Here is a 14,287-nt window from a genome sequence, read left to right as displayed (position 1 = left end):
CTCTCTTCCTGCGCACGGGGTCCCGGGTTCGATTCCCGGCGGGATCAGGAATTTTCCCTGCCCCGAGATGACTGGATGTTGTTGTGTTGTCTTCATTCTCATCATTCGTCCCCATTACGGTCGGAGGAAGGCAATGGCAACCCCCCCACCCCCCTACGACCTTGCCTAGTCGGCAGGTGCGGGTCTCCCGCATCGTCCCCTACGCTCCTCGGAGTATGGGACCTCATCATCATCATCATCGTATGTAATTTTCATGTTTCTTTTTGCTGCACGTATGTCTTCGATGTACTGGTTGAAAAACTTCCTGTTTGTGGGGATGAGGGTTTAGATTTGTCGAAACCTAGCTAAAGTTTTGAATAAACGTTTGACATGCAACTGGTTCGCTGCATGACTACCCTTATATCCGTAATTCTACACTTGCTGACTACTGTCATGTTTAAGATTTCACCGAAAACAATGTAAATCTGTCAGACAGCTCAGGGCGTGGTGCTGCCTGCGTGGTATCACAGTAAATGCCTGCAAAACGAAATAAAAGCTACAACTGCGTGCTATCCAGAGATGCTGTAGTATTCCATACCTTTACAATAGCGTCTATGACCGTGAGCTGGGAGAGGTCAGTCACAGTGGCTGGCCGCAGATAGTCGCCTCCAGACCCGAACACGTCATCCAGCTGCCTCTGCGCCGCGTCCTGCCACTCTGGGTGCAGGCCGAGCAGCGCCAGCGTGAAGCCCATGGAGGCTGCCGTCGTCTCCACGCCGGCCACAATGAGGGTGCGTATCTGAAGCAAAAAAAAAAGGAGGCCACGGTTAGTGTCCTATCGGCTTCATAGGACAGGCAAGGGTGTGGGCGTCTCAGTTTTCCAATGAACGAGTTAGTTAAAAATTAAAAGCTCAGTGTATTCACTGTGTCGGGTATACTGATGAGAAAAATAATGAGACTGACAGCACTGCGAGCGAGCTGGTAACGCCCTGTTTTTCTACTTGTGTAGACCTGTGTGTTCAGCCCTTCCAGATGCTCAGCAAGAGCTTCAGCTTCGTACTACCATTACGTGATTTTGAGAGCGCCATTATCGGAGTTATGTTTTTGTTATGTGTTACGAAATCGAACGGCAGAGTTTAGAAAAACGTTACGCTATCAAGTTTCGTGTTAAACTTGAGGTATCCGAGGGTGTGATCTTTGAAAAGTTGAAACAAGCCTATGGGGCATATGGAAGCACAAGTTTATAGCTGGTGACACAAATCATTTTTGGAAGTTCGAGAAGACGTTGAAGACAATAAGATTGACGGGTGATATGTTACACACTTTCAGCGAACATCAAATTTTGACCGGATACTTGCATATGATAAAGGTTTGTGCCAAAATAGTGCCGAAAATCTTCACAACTGAACAGAAGGGCAATCGTAGAAACGTGTGTGTTGCTGTCCTTGAGAGGACTGCCAGTGACCACGAATGGTTCAAGAATGAAATTTTCACTCTACAGCGGAGTGTGTGCTGATATGAAACTCCCTGGCAGATTAAAACCGTGTGCCGGACCGAGACTCGAACTCGGGACCTTTGCCTTTCTGGGGAAGTGCTCTACCAACTGAGGTACCCAAGCACGACTCACGGCCCCGACCTCACAGCTTTAATTCTGCCAGTACCTCGTCTCCTACCTTACAAACTTCACACAAGCTTTCCTGCGAAACATGCAGAACTAGCACTCCTAGAAGAAAGGATATGCGGAGACATGGCTTAGCCACAGCCTGGGGGTTGTTTCTAGAATGAAATTTTCACTCTACAGCGGAGTGTGCGCTGATATGAAACTTCCTGGCAGATTAAAATTGTGTGACGGATCGAGACTTGAACTCGGGACCTTTGCCTTTCGCGGGCGAGTGCTCTACCAACGAATAGTTCAGTCAGGTGATCACAAGTGATGAATCCTGGATTTATGAGTACGATCCTCAGACAAAGCGGCAGAGTGAGGAGTGACACACAGATATATCTCCTCAACCGGCAAAGGCTCGAATGAGCTGATCAAAGAGCAAACCAATGCTTATTTGCTTTTTTGACATTAGGTGTGTCGTGCATAAAGAATCTGGTCCTCCAGGAAAAATTGTCAACCCATTGTTTTACAAAGGTGTGCTTTAAAGGCTCAGTAAGAAAGATGAATTGAGTGAGATCAGATATTGCAGACAAGTGGATGTTGCTTCATGACAACGCCCCATGGGACACGGCCACTTCCGTCACGGAATGTTTGACCTCAGAAGGCGCTCCTGCAGCTCTACAGCCTGATCTGAGTCCTTGTGACTTTTGTATTTCCCCAGATTGTTTTGTAAAGAAATAGAGTAAATGATGATTTACATCTGTGTGATATTCTGTATAATGCCGGAGGCACAATACCTTGTAATTTCGAAAAGGCTCAAGAGAGAGGCAGAAAAGCAAACATCACCAAACACATTCGTGTAAACAAATGCACAAATGCACTTGAAAATACGAATACGTTCTCGAAACGCGTTGTGCAAAGCAGCGAAAAATGAGTAACATGTGCTGTTTTCATTATTTAAAACAGACATGTGTTTATTAATTCCCATTATTGCAAGGTAGTTCATCTTTCTCTATTTATGGACGTGATGTAAGACTTCATGTTGCACTTTATTGCCGGCCGAAGTGGCCGTGCGGTTAAAGGCGCTGCAGTCTGGAACCGCAAGACCGCTACGGTCGCAGGTTCGAATCCTGCCTCGGGCATGGTTGTTTGTGATGTCCTTAGTTTAGTTAGGTTTAACTAGTTCTAAGTTCTAGGGGACAAATGACCTCAGTAGTTGAGTCCCATAGTGCTCAGAGCCATTTTTTTTTGCACTTTATTGCTATAGCCTTCCTTAAGCAGGCGATCTGCAAAATCCGAGTCTCCTTTCCTAAGTTTCCAACGGCTACGCTGTCACTTCAAATGTATGCATATAGCCCTACAAGACTGACCAATTTAAAATTTGCCACAATTGCAAGTGATTTTGCATGTTACACTCTTTTCCAAAGTTACCTTTGCGTAAAAAGTGACCAAAACTGTTGTACTCACAAAATCATGTTTCAAAGTTCGTGGATTTAAGCTTTGTGGCTACGTTCAGAGAGACTTTTCCTAATATGGAATTCCACATTACTTACTGAGCTCTAGGGATGGTGGATTGAGAACCGGGCGAAGAAGAATGCGCCTGTCTGTGTTTTCTGTGTGTCATGGAGTCCACCAAGGCAGGAGAGTAGCCACTGTTTGATGATATTCGTTTGATTGTATTTAATTCAATTTGTAAGTTGTCATCAATCATGGTGATGGATATCAGATGGTGTATAATTGATTGGAAGGCAGCATGTTTACGGTCACCGGGAGTTGGGAATTGGCAGGTATTGCAATATATGTGACGGCGGTTTCCTATGGATCTTGAAAGTATGTAAATGATCGCTGATGTCCACAGATAGATTAAAATAATTTATGCAATTAACCCCAAATGCCAATGTGAGTTTTTTTATTGTTGTGTTTAGAATTTAGGTGCTTGAGGAATGTTTGAAGTTGTCTGGTAGTACCCGTTCGTAAGCACAACACCTTATCGACACACTACACCAGTATCCAACCTTGGAAGGGAGTGTGTTATTTTCCAAGAAAAGTTTTTCAAAACCCTCCAAGAAGATTTAAGCAAGGACAGGACTGAAGGGGAATTGCGTATCCAGACCATTCAACTGTTTTTATATCTTGCCGTTCAAACAGAAATAATTCTGAGTTAGGCAATTGCTTGTAGCTAAAATTATTTCATCGGTGACAACTGGGTTAACACTTGATTTATCAGGTGCGATTCCATACGGAACGGATTTGCTCAGCGACTGTGTTTATTTAAAGTTGGGAAAATGTATAGCAATCAGTTCCTAGTTATCTGTTGATTGCAGACCTACAACGCAAAAAAAATAAATAAAAAAAAAAAATGGCAACGACAAGAAGAAGTTGTGCGACATAAAGGAAAGTTCGTAGGCTTGTTTCTAATTCTGAACGATGATGTCTACTCAGATTTCGTACCAGTTGCATGAGAAAATTTGGAAATTTTTGGTAAGACCTTATGGGACCAAACTGCTGACGTCATCAAAAAAATTGGTTCAAATTGCTCTGAGCAGTATGGGACTTACCATCTGAGCTCATCAGTCCCCTAGAACTTATAACTACTTAACCCAACTAACCTAAGGACATCACACACATCCACGCCCGAGGCAGGATTCGAACCTGCGACCGTAGCAGTCGCTTGGTTCCGAACTGAAGCGCCTAGAACCGCTGGGCTGAGGTCATCAGTCCCTGAGCTTACACAATACTTAGCCCAACTGAAACTAACTTACGCTAAGGATAACACACACACACACAAACACACACACACGCGCGCGCGCCCGGATGAGGAATCGGACCTCCGGCGGGGGGAGCCGCGCGAACCGTGACAAAACGCCCAAGACCGTGCGGCTACCCCGCGCGGCCAGTTGAATAAGAGTGGCTTTAGTAGCGCCACTGAAATAGAAATGAAATGAAGTCCCATGCTTCTTTTACAGAGCGTAGGGGAACGATGCGGGAGACCCGCACCGCCTTACTAGGCAAGATCCTAATGGAGGTGGTTTGCCGTTGCCTTCCTCCGACCGTAATGGGGATGAATGATGATGATGAAGACGGCACCACAACACCCAGTCATCTCGAGGCAGGAAAAATCCTTGACCCCGCCGGGAATCGAACCCAGGACCCCGTGCTCGGGAAGCGAGAACGCTACCGCGAGACCACGAGGGACGGACAGCGCCACTACGAGGATGCAAATCAGGTTGGCCTTAAATCCGCCCTGTATTGGCTGTGAGCGTTAGTTACATTTAAGACTGGACGTGTTGGTGAGTTGATGTTAGTCAAGAATGTCTTTAAGGTGAATAGGATGCCTTTATCATCACCTCACTGAGTTTGAATGAGGTCGTTTAAGACGGCTACGAGAAGCTGCATATTCCTTCTGCGATATTGCAGAAAGACTTGGCAGGGGTGTAGCCACTGTACATGATTCCTGGGACGGTGGTCACGAGAACGTACAGCCGCGAGAAGACCGTGCTCCGGACGGCCACACGGCAGTACTTACAAGGGAACCTCCCCATCGCACCCCCCCTCTGATTTAGTTATAAGTTGGCACAGTGGATGGGCCTTGAAAAACTGAACACAGATCAATTGAGAAAACAGGAAGAAGTTGTGTGGAACTGTGAAAAAATAAGCAAAATATACAAACTGAGTCGTCCATGGGCATGATATGCAACATCTAGGAGATCGTGAATGCAGGAGCGCCGTGGTCTCGTGGTAACGTGAGCAGCTGCGGTATGAGATATCCTGGGTTCAAATCTTCCGTCGAGTGAAGAAGTTCAATTTTTTATTTTCAGTTTATGTGACAAACTCTTATGTTTTCATCACTTTTTTGGAAGCGACTATCACATCCACAAGAAATCCTAAATAGGGCAAGGTACAAGTGTACAAGTTAGTTGGGTCGACAACATATTCCTGTCATGTGACGCACATGCCGTCACCAGTGTCGTATAGAATATATCAGACGTGTTTTCCTGTGGAGGAATCGGTTGACCTATGACCTTGCGATCAAATGTTTTCGGTTTCCATTGGAGAGGCACGTCCTTTCGTCTACTAATCGCACGGTTTTGCGATGCGGTCGCAAAACACAGACACTGAACTTATTACAGTGAACAGAGACGTCAATGAACGAACGGACAGATCATAACTATGCAAAATCAAACTTTTCGCTCGAGGGAAGACTTGAACCAAGGACCTCTCGTTCTGCAGCTGCTCACGTTACCACGAGACCACGGCGCTCCTGCGTTTCTAGTGTCCTAGATGTTGCATATGTGGCCCATGGACTACTCAGTTTGTATATTTTGCTTATTTTTCCACAGTTCCACACAACTTCTTCATGTTTTCTCAATTGATCTGTGTTCAGTTTTTCAAGGCCTATCCACTGTGCCAACTCATAACTAAATCTGAGGGGGGTGCGATGGGGAGGTTCCCTTGTTAGACCATCGTGTTCGGTGTATGACTCTGGCGCATCATACTGTATCTAAAGCAGTAATTTGAGCAGCAACAGGCACCACAGTGACACAATGAACTTTTACAAATCGGTTACCTCGAGGACAGTTCAGAGCCATACGCCCTGAAGCGTGCGTTCCACTGAGCCCAAACCACCACCATTTATTATTTATTTATTTATTTATTTATTGTTCCGTGGGACCAAATTAAGGAGAAGTCTCCATGGTCATGGAACGAGTCAGTACATGAAATTATAACACGATAGTAGAAACAGATAAAATGAAATATAAGAAACATATTCAGGCGACAAAATAAAGAAAATCAACAATGTAACACTGGAATTTGCTTAATTTTTCAGCTCTTCCAGGAGCTCCTCAACAGAATAGAAGGAGTGAGCCATGAGGAAACTCTTCAGTTTCGACTTAAAAGTGTTTGGGCTACTGTTAAGATTTTTGAGTTCTTGTGGTAGCTTATTGAAAATGGATGCAGCAGAATACTGCACTCCTTTCTGAACAAGAGTCAAGGAAGTGCATTCCACATGCAGATTTGATTTCTGCCTAGTATTAACTGAGTGAAAGCTGCTAACTCTTGGGAATAGGCTAATATTGCTAACAACAAACGACATTAAAGAAAATATATACTGTGAGGGAAATGTCACAATTACCAGACTATTGAATAGGGGTCGAAAAGAGGTTCTCGAACTTACACCACATATAGCTCGAACACCCCGTTTTTGAGCCAAAAATACCCTTTTTGAATCGGAAGAATTACCCCAAAAAATAATACCATACGACATAAGCGTATGAAAATATGCGAAGTAGACTACTTTTCGTGTTGAACTGTCACTTATTTCAGATACTATTCTAATGGTAAATAAAGCAGCATTTAGTTTCTGAACAAGATCCTGAACATGGGCGTTCCACAACAGCTTACTATCTATCCGAACGCCAAGGAACTTGAACTGTTCCGTCTCGCTTATAATATGCCCATTCTGTCTGATCAAAATATCGGTTCTTGTTGAATTGTGAGTTAGAAACTATAAAAACTGAGTCTTACTGTGATTTAGCATCAAATTATTTTCCACAAGCCACGAACTTATTTCATGAACTACATTATCTGATACCGTTTCAATATTACAAGCAAGATCCTTCACCACCAAGCTGGTATCATCAGCAAACAGAAATATTTCTGAATCACCTGTAATACTAGAAGGCATATCATTTATATAAATAAGAAACAGCAGTGGCCCCAGCACTGACCCTTGGGGAACACCCCTCTTAACAGTGCCCCATTGGGACAGAACTTCAGTGGTATCAAGCGAGAGTTCATTTCAGCACAGAGTCGAGATATGTTGTGTTTCCTGATGAAACCTATTTTGCCTCGGTGCTGTGTGTTGCTTAGAAGGAGGCCAGCTGAGGAGCTGCACCCAGCCAGTCTGCATCCTAGGCACACTGTACCTACACCTGGAGTGTGGATGTGATTTCGTATGACAGAAGGAGCACTCTCGTGGTGATCCCACGCTCCTTGACTGCAAAATTGCACGTCAGTTTGGTGATTCGACTAGTTGTGCTGCAATTCATGAACAGCATTCCAGGGAGTGTTTTCCAACAGGATAACGCTCGATCATATACGGCAGTTGTATCCCAAAACGCTCTATAGAGTGTCAACATACTGCCTTGGCTTGCTCGATCACCAAATCTGTCTGCAATCAAGTGTATGTGGGACATCATCGGATGACAACTCCAGCGTCATCCACAAACTGCATTAACCTGCCTGTATTGACTGACCGCGTGCAAATAGGCATGAAAATGCATCCCACTAACTGACATGCGGCACCTGTACAAAACAATAAATGCGTGTTTGCAAGCTTTCATTCAACATTCTGTCGGTTACATCGGTTATTAGTGTACATGCATTTCAGATTTGCAATGGCTTATCTCGTGCTTACATTAACCTGTGATCCTGCAATATTAATCACTTAAATATGTTACCTACACAAATGTACTTCCGAAATTTAATTAGTCCATGTTCATTATTTTTTGTATTGCGGCTTTTTTTCTTGACAATGTGGATTTCAACCACTGTGTAGCTACTATCAGTGCTAAAGAAATAAGAATATATTACAATTAGACACAAGCATGAATGGAAACATACTATAGTTCTATAGGCTTTGCAGAAGAATAGACGATAAAGTAACATACCACTAAGATTTATCGCTTGCCCCTACAAACAGCCCCTACTATACTATCCATTTCAATAATTCAGCTCACACCAAGGCCGCTGTTTTCAATTATTACACGGATAACCTGAGCTATACTTGTAATTCTGTAATCTAAACTAATCTTACATCGCATTTTCCCTGAAATAATTCCTCTCGTCTTAGTCTTAAAACAAGCATTAACATTGACATCTTTGGAAAATGAGAGACTCTGTAGATGTACTAGTTTAAAATCTTTTATCCTAAAAAAATTTCTCTGCTAAACATTCTTATCTTTGGACCTGATGATGGCAGAACATCCAGAAAGAGGTTTGTATAATAAATAGTAAATATTGTAGAATGGTAAGTAATGGCTCTGAGCACTATGGGACTTAACTTATGAGGCCATCAGTCCCCTAGAACTTAGAACTACTTAAACCTAACTAACCTAAGAACATCACACACATCCATGCCCGAGGCAGGATTCGAACCGTAGCGATCGCGCCGTTCCAGACTGTAGCGCCTAGAACCGCTCGGGCACACCGGCCGGCTATTGTAGAATATTATGTCAGTGTTGTGGGCGTTTTCGGTCAGTTTAAAAAGATCACTCACCTTGACCGAAGGAAACCAGTAACCCAAACCATGGATGTGAATGCCAAGCCAACTTTGTGTTTCAGCTGATTGCAAGATGTCAGAGGCATTCTACTACAGGAAGCCATAAAGGTATCAAATGTGGAAGTGGCAAACAGAAGTGGAAGTCCGTCCACATATGAAGGGAAAGTTGGTGCGCAGTCCAATATACGAGGCCTGTTCAGAAAGTAAGCTCCGATTGATTGCCAAATTGAAACCACAGTGAACATCAGAAATGTTTTACTTCTAACAATTAGCTACACCTTTCAGCTACTTCTCTTCGTAGTCGCCGTTCTGACTTAGACTTTTGTCATAGCGTTGTACCAACGTTTCAATAGCCTCATCATAGAAGGCAGCCGCCAGTGCTTTCCGCCAATTCTCCACGCTGGCCTACACCTCGTTGTCTGTGTCAAAATGTTGTCTTCAAAGACAGCGGTTCATGTGACCAGAGATGAAACTCAGGGGGAGACAATTGCGGACTGTATTGTGGGTAATCTAACATTTCCATTTGAAAACGATGCAGGAGTATCTTCATTGCCCCTGCAGAATGCGGCTGAGAATTGTCTTGAAGAAGAAACAGCACGACAGTTATGTAATGTTAGCTGCATAGCTTCAGGCGAAATTTCTCACCAGGCCCTCGTACTTGGCGGCAGACGCTATTTTCTAGACATCTTTACGCACTCACTGCGAGCTCAGAAATGAGAAGAGCGACGTGATGCTAACTGGGGTTATACTAGAGACACTACCCAACACATCTGTGCAAAGCTTTATCGGATTTTCATAGTCGCTTCCATTTCGCGACCGATCGGAACTTACTTTCTGAACGCCCCTCGTAGATGTCACAACAGTTAACGAACATTCAGTCAGGACACATCCGAACCTGAAAATTGAAAGAGACCTCATCTTGAGTGAGCACAACGTCATAATCTTTTTAGTTGACTCCTGGAGAAATGAACTCAGAGATAACGCTGCACTAAATACATTAACAACAAGATAAAACATAAGGGAAGCCGAGTGGTCATTTGAGGAGTATTTTCCGTTGTCAGTGCCTGGTGGAAGAATGTGACAATGTGGACACAAAAGCTCGTGGCCGTAATACAAGAGGCCAAGAAATGTGGAATACCAGTCATAATACGAACAGGCTGGATTTCAAGAAGAGTCTTACAGAAATGCCACATCGCAGAAGACGGTGCTCGCAGACTGGGAAGATATAGAACTTAAGCGGCAATGTTAAGGCCACCTGCGGCGGGAAAGAATAGAGAGCTGGAGTCTATTCGTGGCACGGAACCTTCTTGAACCATGGGGTACGCCATATAAAATCGTCTGTCAAAAGATTAAGTCTCCGAGAATGTTACCATTTCTAGAACGAGCAGACGGCTGCACGACAAAAACTGGCAACAACCTGCGTGATTACTGATGGACACACTCTTTCCAGATTACACGGCAGAAGATGAATTTGATGAACATCGAATTAAGGAACAAAAGTATGGAAGCACACTGTGGCGGCGGGATAGTTCGTCCTGTTTCGGAAGAGGAAGTGAGGGAAGGAAACCTGAAACTGAAAAGGAAGAAATCATCTTGTCCTAAAGACGTCCCTGCTGATGTTCTATATGCCCTTCATACGCACATAAGTTTATATAAGTGTCGACTCTACAACGCGCGTTTACTGCAGAGAAGAATACCAGGTAGACGAAAGCACACATTATTACCTAGAAAAACGCTGAAGACAAGATACTCTAGCTCCAAGTCCTACAGACCAATTTGTCTTCTCGGTACCTTAGAGAACATTCTGGAGAAACTCCTACGTGTTGGACTTCAAGAGAAAAGATTTCTTCATGGAACCAGCTGCCCACAATATGGTTTCAGAAGGGAAAATTCAACAGAAGACTGTAAATGAGGCTGTAACAGTTGCAAAATACGCTCCGTATAAATTTGTTGTAGCCATAATAATGGTCATAGCCGACGCCGATACCGACCTTCAGTGGCCAGCACTCAGGGATTTGAACTGCACACAAGCGCTATACAACTGTTCTAATAACTACTGCCAAAACAGGAGCACCTCTGCCGTGCCAAGGAAAAACCCTTACAAAATACGAGGGTTGTCAAGAATGTAAGTTCCGATCGGTTGTGAAATGGAAACCAGTGGGAAAATCCTGTAAAGCTTTGCACAGACGTGTTGGGCAGTGTCTCTAGTATGCCCGTAGATCGTGTCGCGTCGCTCTTTTCAGTTTTGTGTAAACAGTTAGTACGTAAAGATGCGTAGGGTTCAAATGGTTCAAATGGCTCTGAGCACTATGGGACTTAACATCTGAGGTCATCAGTCCCCTAGAACTTAGAATTACTTAAACCTAACTAACCTAAGGACATCACACACATCCATGCCCGAGGCAGGATTCGAACCTGCGACCGTAGCAGTCCCGCGGTTCCGGACTGAAGCGCCTAGAACCGCACGGCCACCGCGGCCGGCTGATGCGTAGAGAATAGCGTCTCCCGCCAAGTATGAGGGCCTGGTTAGAGATTTCGCCTGTGTCATGCAACCCACATAACACAACTGTCGAGCAGTTCCTTCTTCAAGCCAATTCTCGGCCGCGCACTGCAGGGGCAATGTAGACGCTCCTGCAGCGTTAGTGACAAGAAGTGTTTGATTACCCACAACACAGTCCGTGAGTCTCATCTCTGCTCACAAGAACCTATGGTTATGAAGCCAAACGTTTTCCACAGACAACGTGCTGCATACCAGTGCACATAACTGGCCGAAAGCACAGGCGGCTGCTTTTTATGACGAGGGTATTGGAACGTTGATACAACACTACGACAAAACTCGAAGTTGGAGCGGCAACTGTGTAGTAAAGTAGATGGAAGGTGTAGCTAACTGTTGCAAATAAAACGGTTCTGGTTTTCACTGTGGTTTCCATTTCGCGACCGATCGGAACTTACTTTCTGGACAACCCTCGTAAATCTCGGAAGGCCGCCCACAAGAATACGTAAGTGTCCCAGTCTTCTGAGACCTGGTACTTGACCCGGTATTAAGAAAGCTGCAGGGTAACGAAGAAGCCGTAGGAGTCGTGGCGTGTGCCGACAAACTGATGATCCTTGTGAAGGGAAACTCCCGAAGTAGCCTGGAAGATGGATTTAACATAGTTCTTCAACAATTACATCAGTGGTGTCAAGGCGTCGTGGTGGTGGAGGTGGTGGAGAGAGTTGTATGGGCGCACGACGACAAGGTCTTTAGCGCCCGCTCAGTAACAGACTGAGACGGTGTCAAGAAAACACTCAGAACAGGAAGATAAAACATAACCAAAAACATAGGTAACAAGGTTGGAAAAATATGTGCCTACCGACACCGAAACCTGGGACGAAACACGCCGCCAGCAGTAAAAGATGAACACCATAAGAAGAAAGTGGTAGAGGGGGTTAAAACAATATAGCAGATGAAAGTGGCTGGCTGAGCGCAAGGAAAAAAGGGAGGAGCCAGCCACTTTGCAATGCACTAAAATCTCCAGCCTAAAAGTTTAGGCCAGAGTCCAGACACATCACAAAACTTTAAAACCCTAGACACACACGTCTCATCATTAGCTAAAGCACAGGACAGATCCCCATCAACTTGTGCTTCTGCCCTTGCATCACGGTATAAAATGCAAAAAAATGGTTCAAATAACTCTGAGCACTATGGAACTTAACATCGGAGGTCATCAGTCCCCTAGAATTTAGAACTACTTAAACCTAACTAACCTAAGGACATCACACACATCCATGCCCGAGGCAGGATTCGAACCTGCGACCGTAGCCGTCGCGTGGTTCCGGACTGAAACGCCTAGTACCGCTCGGTCACGGCGGTCGGCTATAAAATGCAGTCTGTTAAAATGTGCCTGACAGAGATGTGGACACCACAAGCATCACAAAGCGGGGGATCCTCCCGCCGTAATAGAAAGCCATACGTGAGAGGACAGTGCCCAATCCGAAGACGCGTGAGGGTCACTTCCTCCCGCCTGAGCAATTTGTGGAGTGCAGAAACGACAGACTGCAAGGGAATAGAACACTGGACCATATCCTGCTCTCTGCAGGCCTCCTTGGCAGCCCTATCGGCCTGTTCATTGCCCCATATTCCTACATGACCAGGCACCCAGCAGAAGGACACCTCCTTACCCCGCCGTTGGAGCAAGTACAGTTGGTCATATTTCAGCTGGACCATCTCCTCAGTTGGGTACAGATTCAGCAATGATTGTAAGGCACTAAGAGAAACGGAGCAGAGGAGAAATCGATTGCCCCGAACACGATTCATCTGCTCCAGTGCCTTCAGGATCGAGTGGAGCTCCGCTACGAAGACGGCATATTCACCAGGGAGGCGAATCCGGGTAACATGATCAGGGAACACTTTTGTCTGATGCAACTGAAAAGATCACGTACGTGTTGTTAAAAGGGAACCAATTAAGAGATCGTATCACGAAATTAAGCAACAGGTCTATTTACAGAAAGTACGTCACCAGATACCTACGTGTCCTCCTGGACGTGTGACAAAATAATGATGTACAATTGAAGAACTGTGCAACAGAGGCAGGAACCTGGTGAACAAAACTGGTAGGCCAGATACGCTTTTAACCTACCGATGCTAACAGTAAGTTCGTATCGAAACGCTACTCCAATTACAATCACGGAATACTGTTCGAGTGCTTGGGAGCACAGACTTCTGGTCGTAACACCGTACGGGTAGTTAGCAGGGTGTAATGCGGGCAACTTCTTATGTTGTCGGGAGCTTTTTGTACCGTGTCAGTTGAGGCGTTGCAGCTAACACTTGGCATATGTTACTCGATCTCCAGGTATGGAAAAAAAAGAAGCGACACATTGGCTAAGTAGGGAACATCCTGAAAAGCAGAATTTAATACGAATATGGACCACAAGAAAGCATCAATTTCAGAGTCATATACTGCATCTGTGGCAGAAATGGTGCAACGATGCCAAAGCGACGAGGCGCACCTATGGTCTCCTGCCACATATAAAACAGACTGGAACGAGGCACCTGAATCCTTCAAGAAGCCTGACCCTCTTCTTGCATTACACCACTACTGGCACCGAATTGGTGGAATACAAACCTCTGCTTGCGGCTGCAGTGAAGAAGGCACACAAGGACACACTGTCTGGGGATGCCCGTTGAAAGCCGATGTTGTTCGGCAATAACCGAATTAGCATGAAAGACTCGGTGTGAAGGAGATACTGCGTTGGGAAACAGAATGGCGAATACCGGACAATATTGCCGACGCCATTTTAAGAAAAGGCTTGGATAGCGCGTTACTTTATCAGTCAAAACCCGTCTGCTGCACTGCAGGACGTTGCGATGGAATATGGAGGAGCAATGCGGTGAACCAGTTGAGGTCAACACTTGCGGTAGGCGAACGGCTAACCACTCGTGC

At 45.0% G+C, this 14,287-nt stretch overlaps 1 protein-coding gene across 1 annotated transcript in view; it reads right to left on the bottom strand.

The window, feature by feature from the left end:
• Nucleotides 1–14,287, bottom strand: part of LOC124606557 (cytochrome P450 4C1-like) — a 105,521-nt gene that overhangs the window by 14,066 nt on the left and 77,168 nt on the right. The window contains exon 5 of the mRNA XM_047138541.1: nt 578–778. Coding sequence (XP_046994497.1) covers nt 578–778 — 201 coding nt within the window. The remainder of the gene's footprint in view (nt 1–577; nt 779–14,287) is intronic.

The sequence above is a fragment of the Schistocerca americana genome, chromosome 3 (assembly GCF_021461395.2).
Source record: "Schistocerca americana isolate TAMUIC-IGC-003095 chromosome 3, iqSchAmer2.1, whole genome shotgun sequence".
Taxonomy (NCBI): domain Eukaryota; kingdom Metazoa; phylum Arthropoda; class Insecta; order Orthoptera; family Acrididae; genus Schistocerca; species Schistocerca americana.
This window is presented reverse-complemented; position numbering and strand designations above follow the sequence as displayed.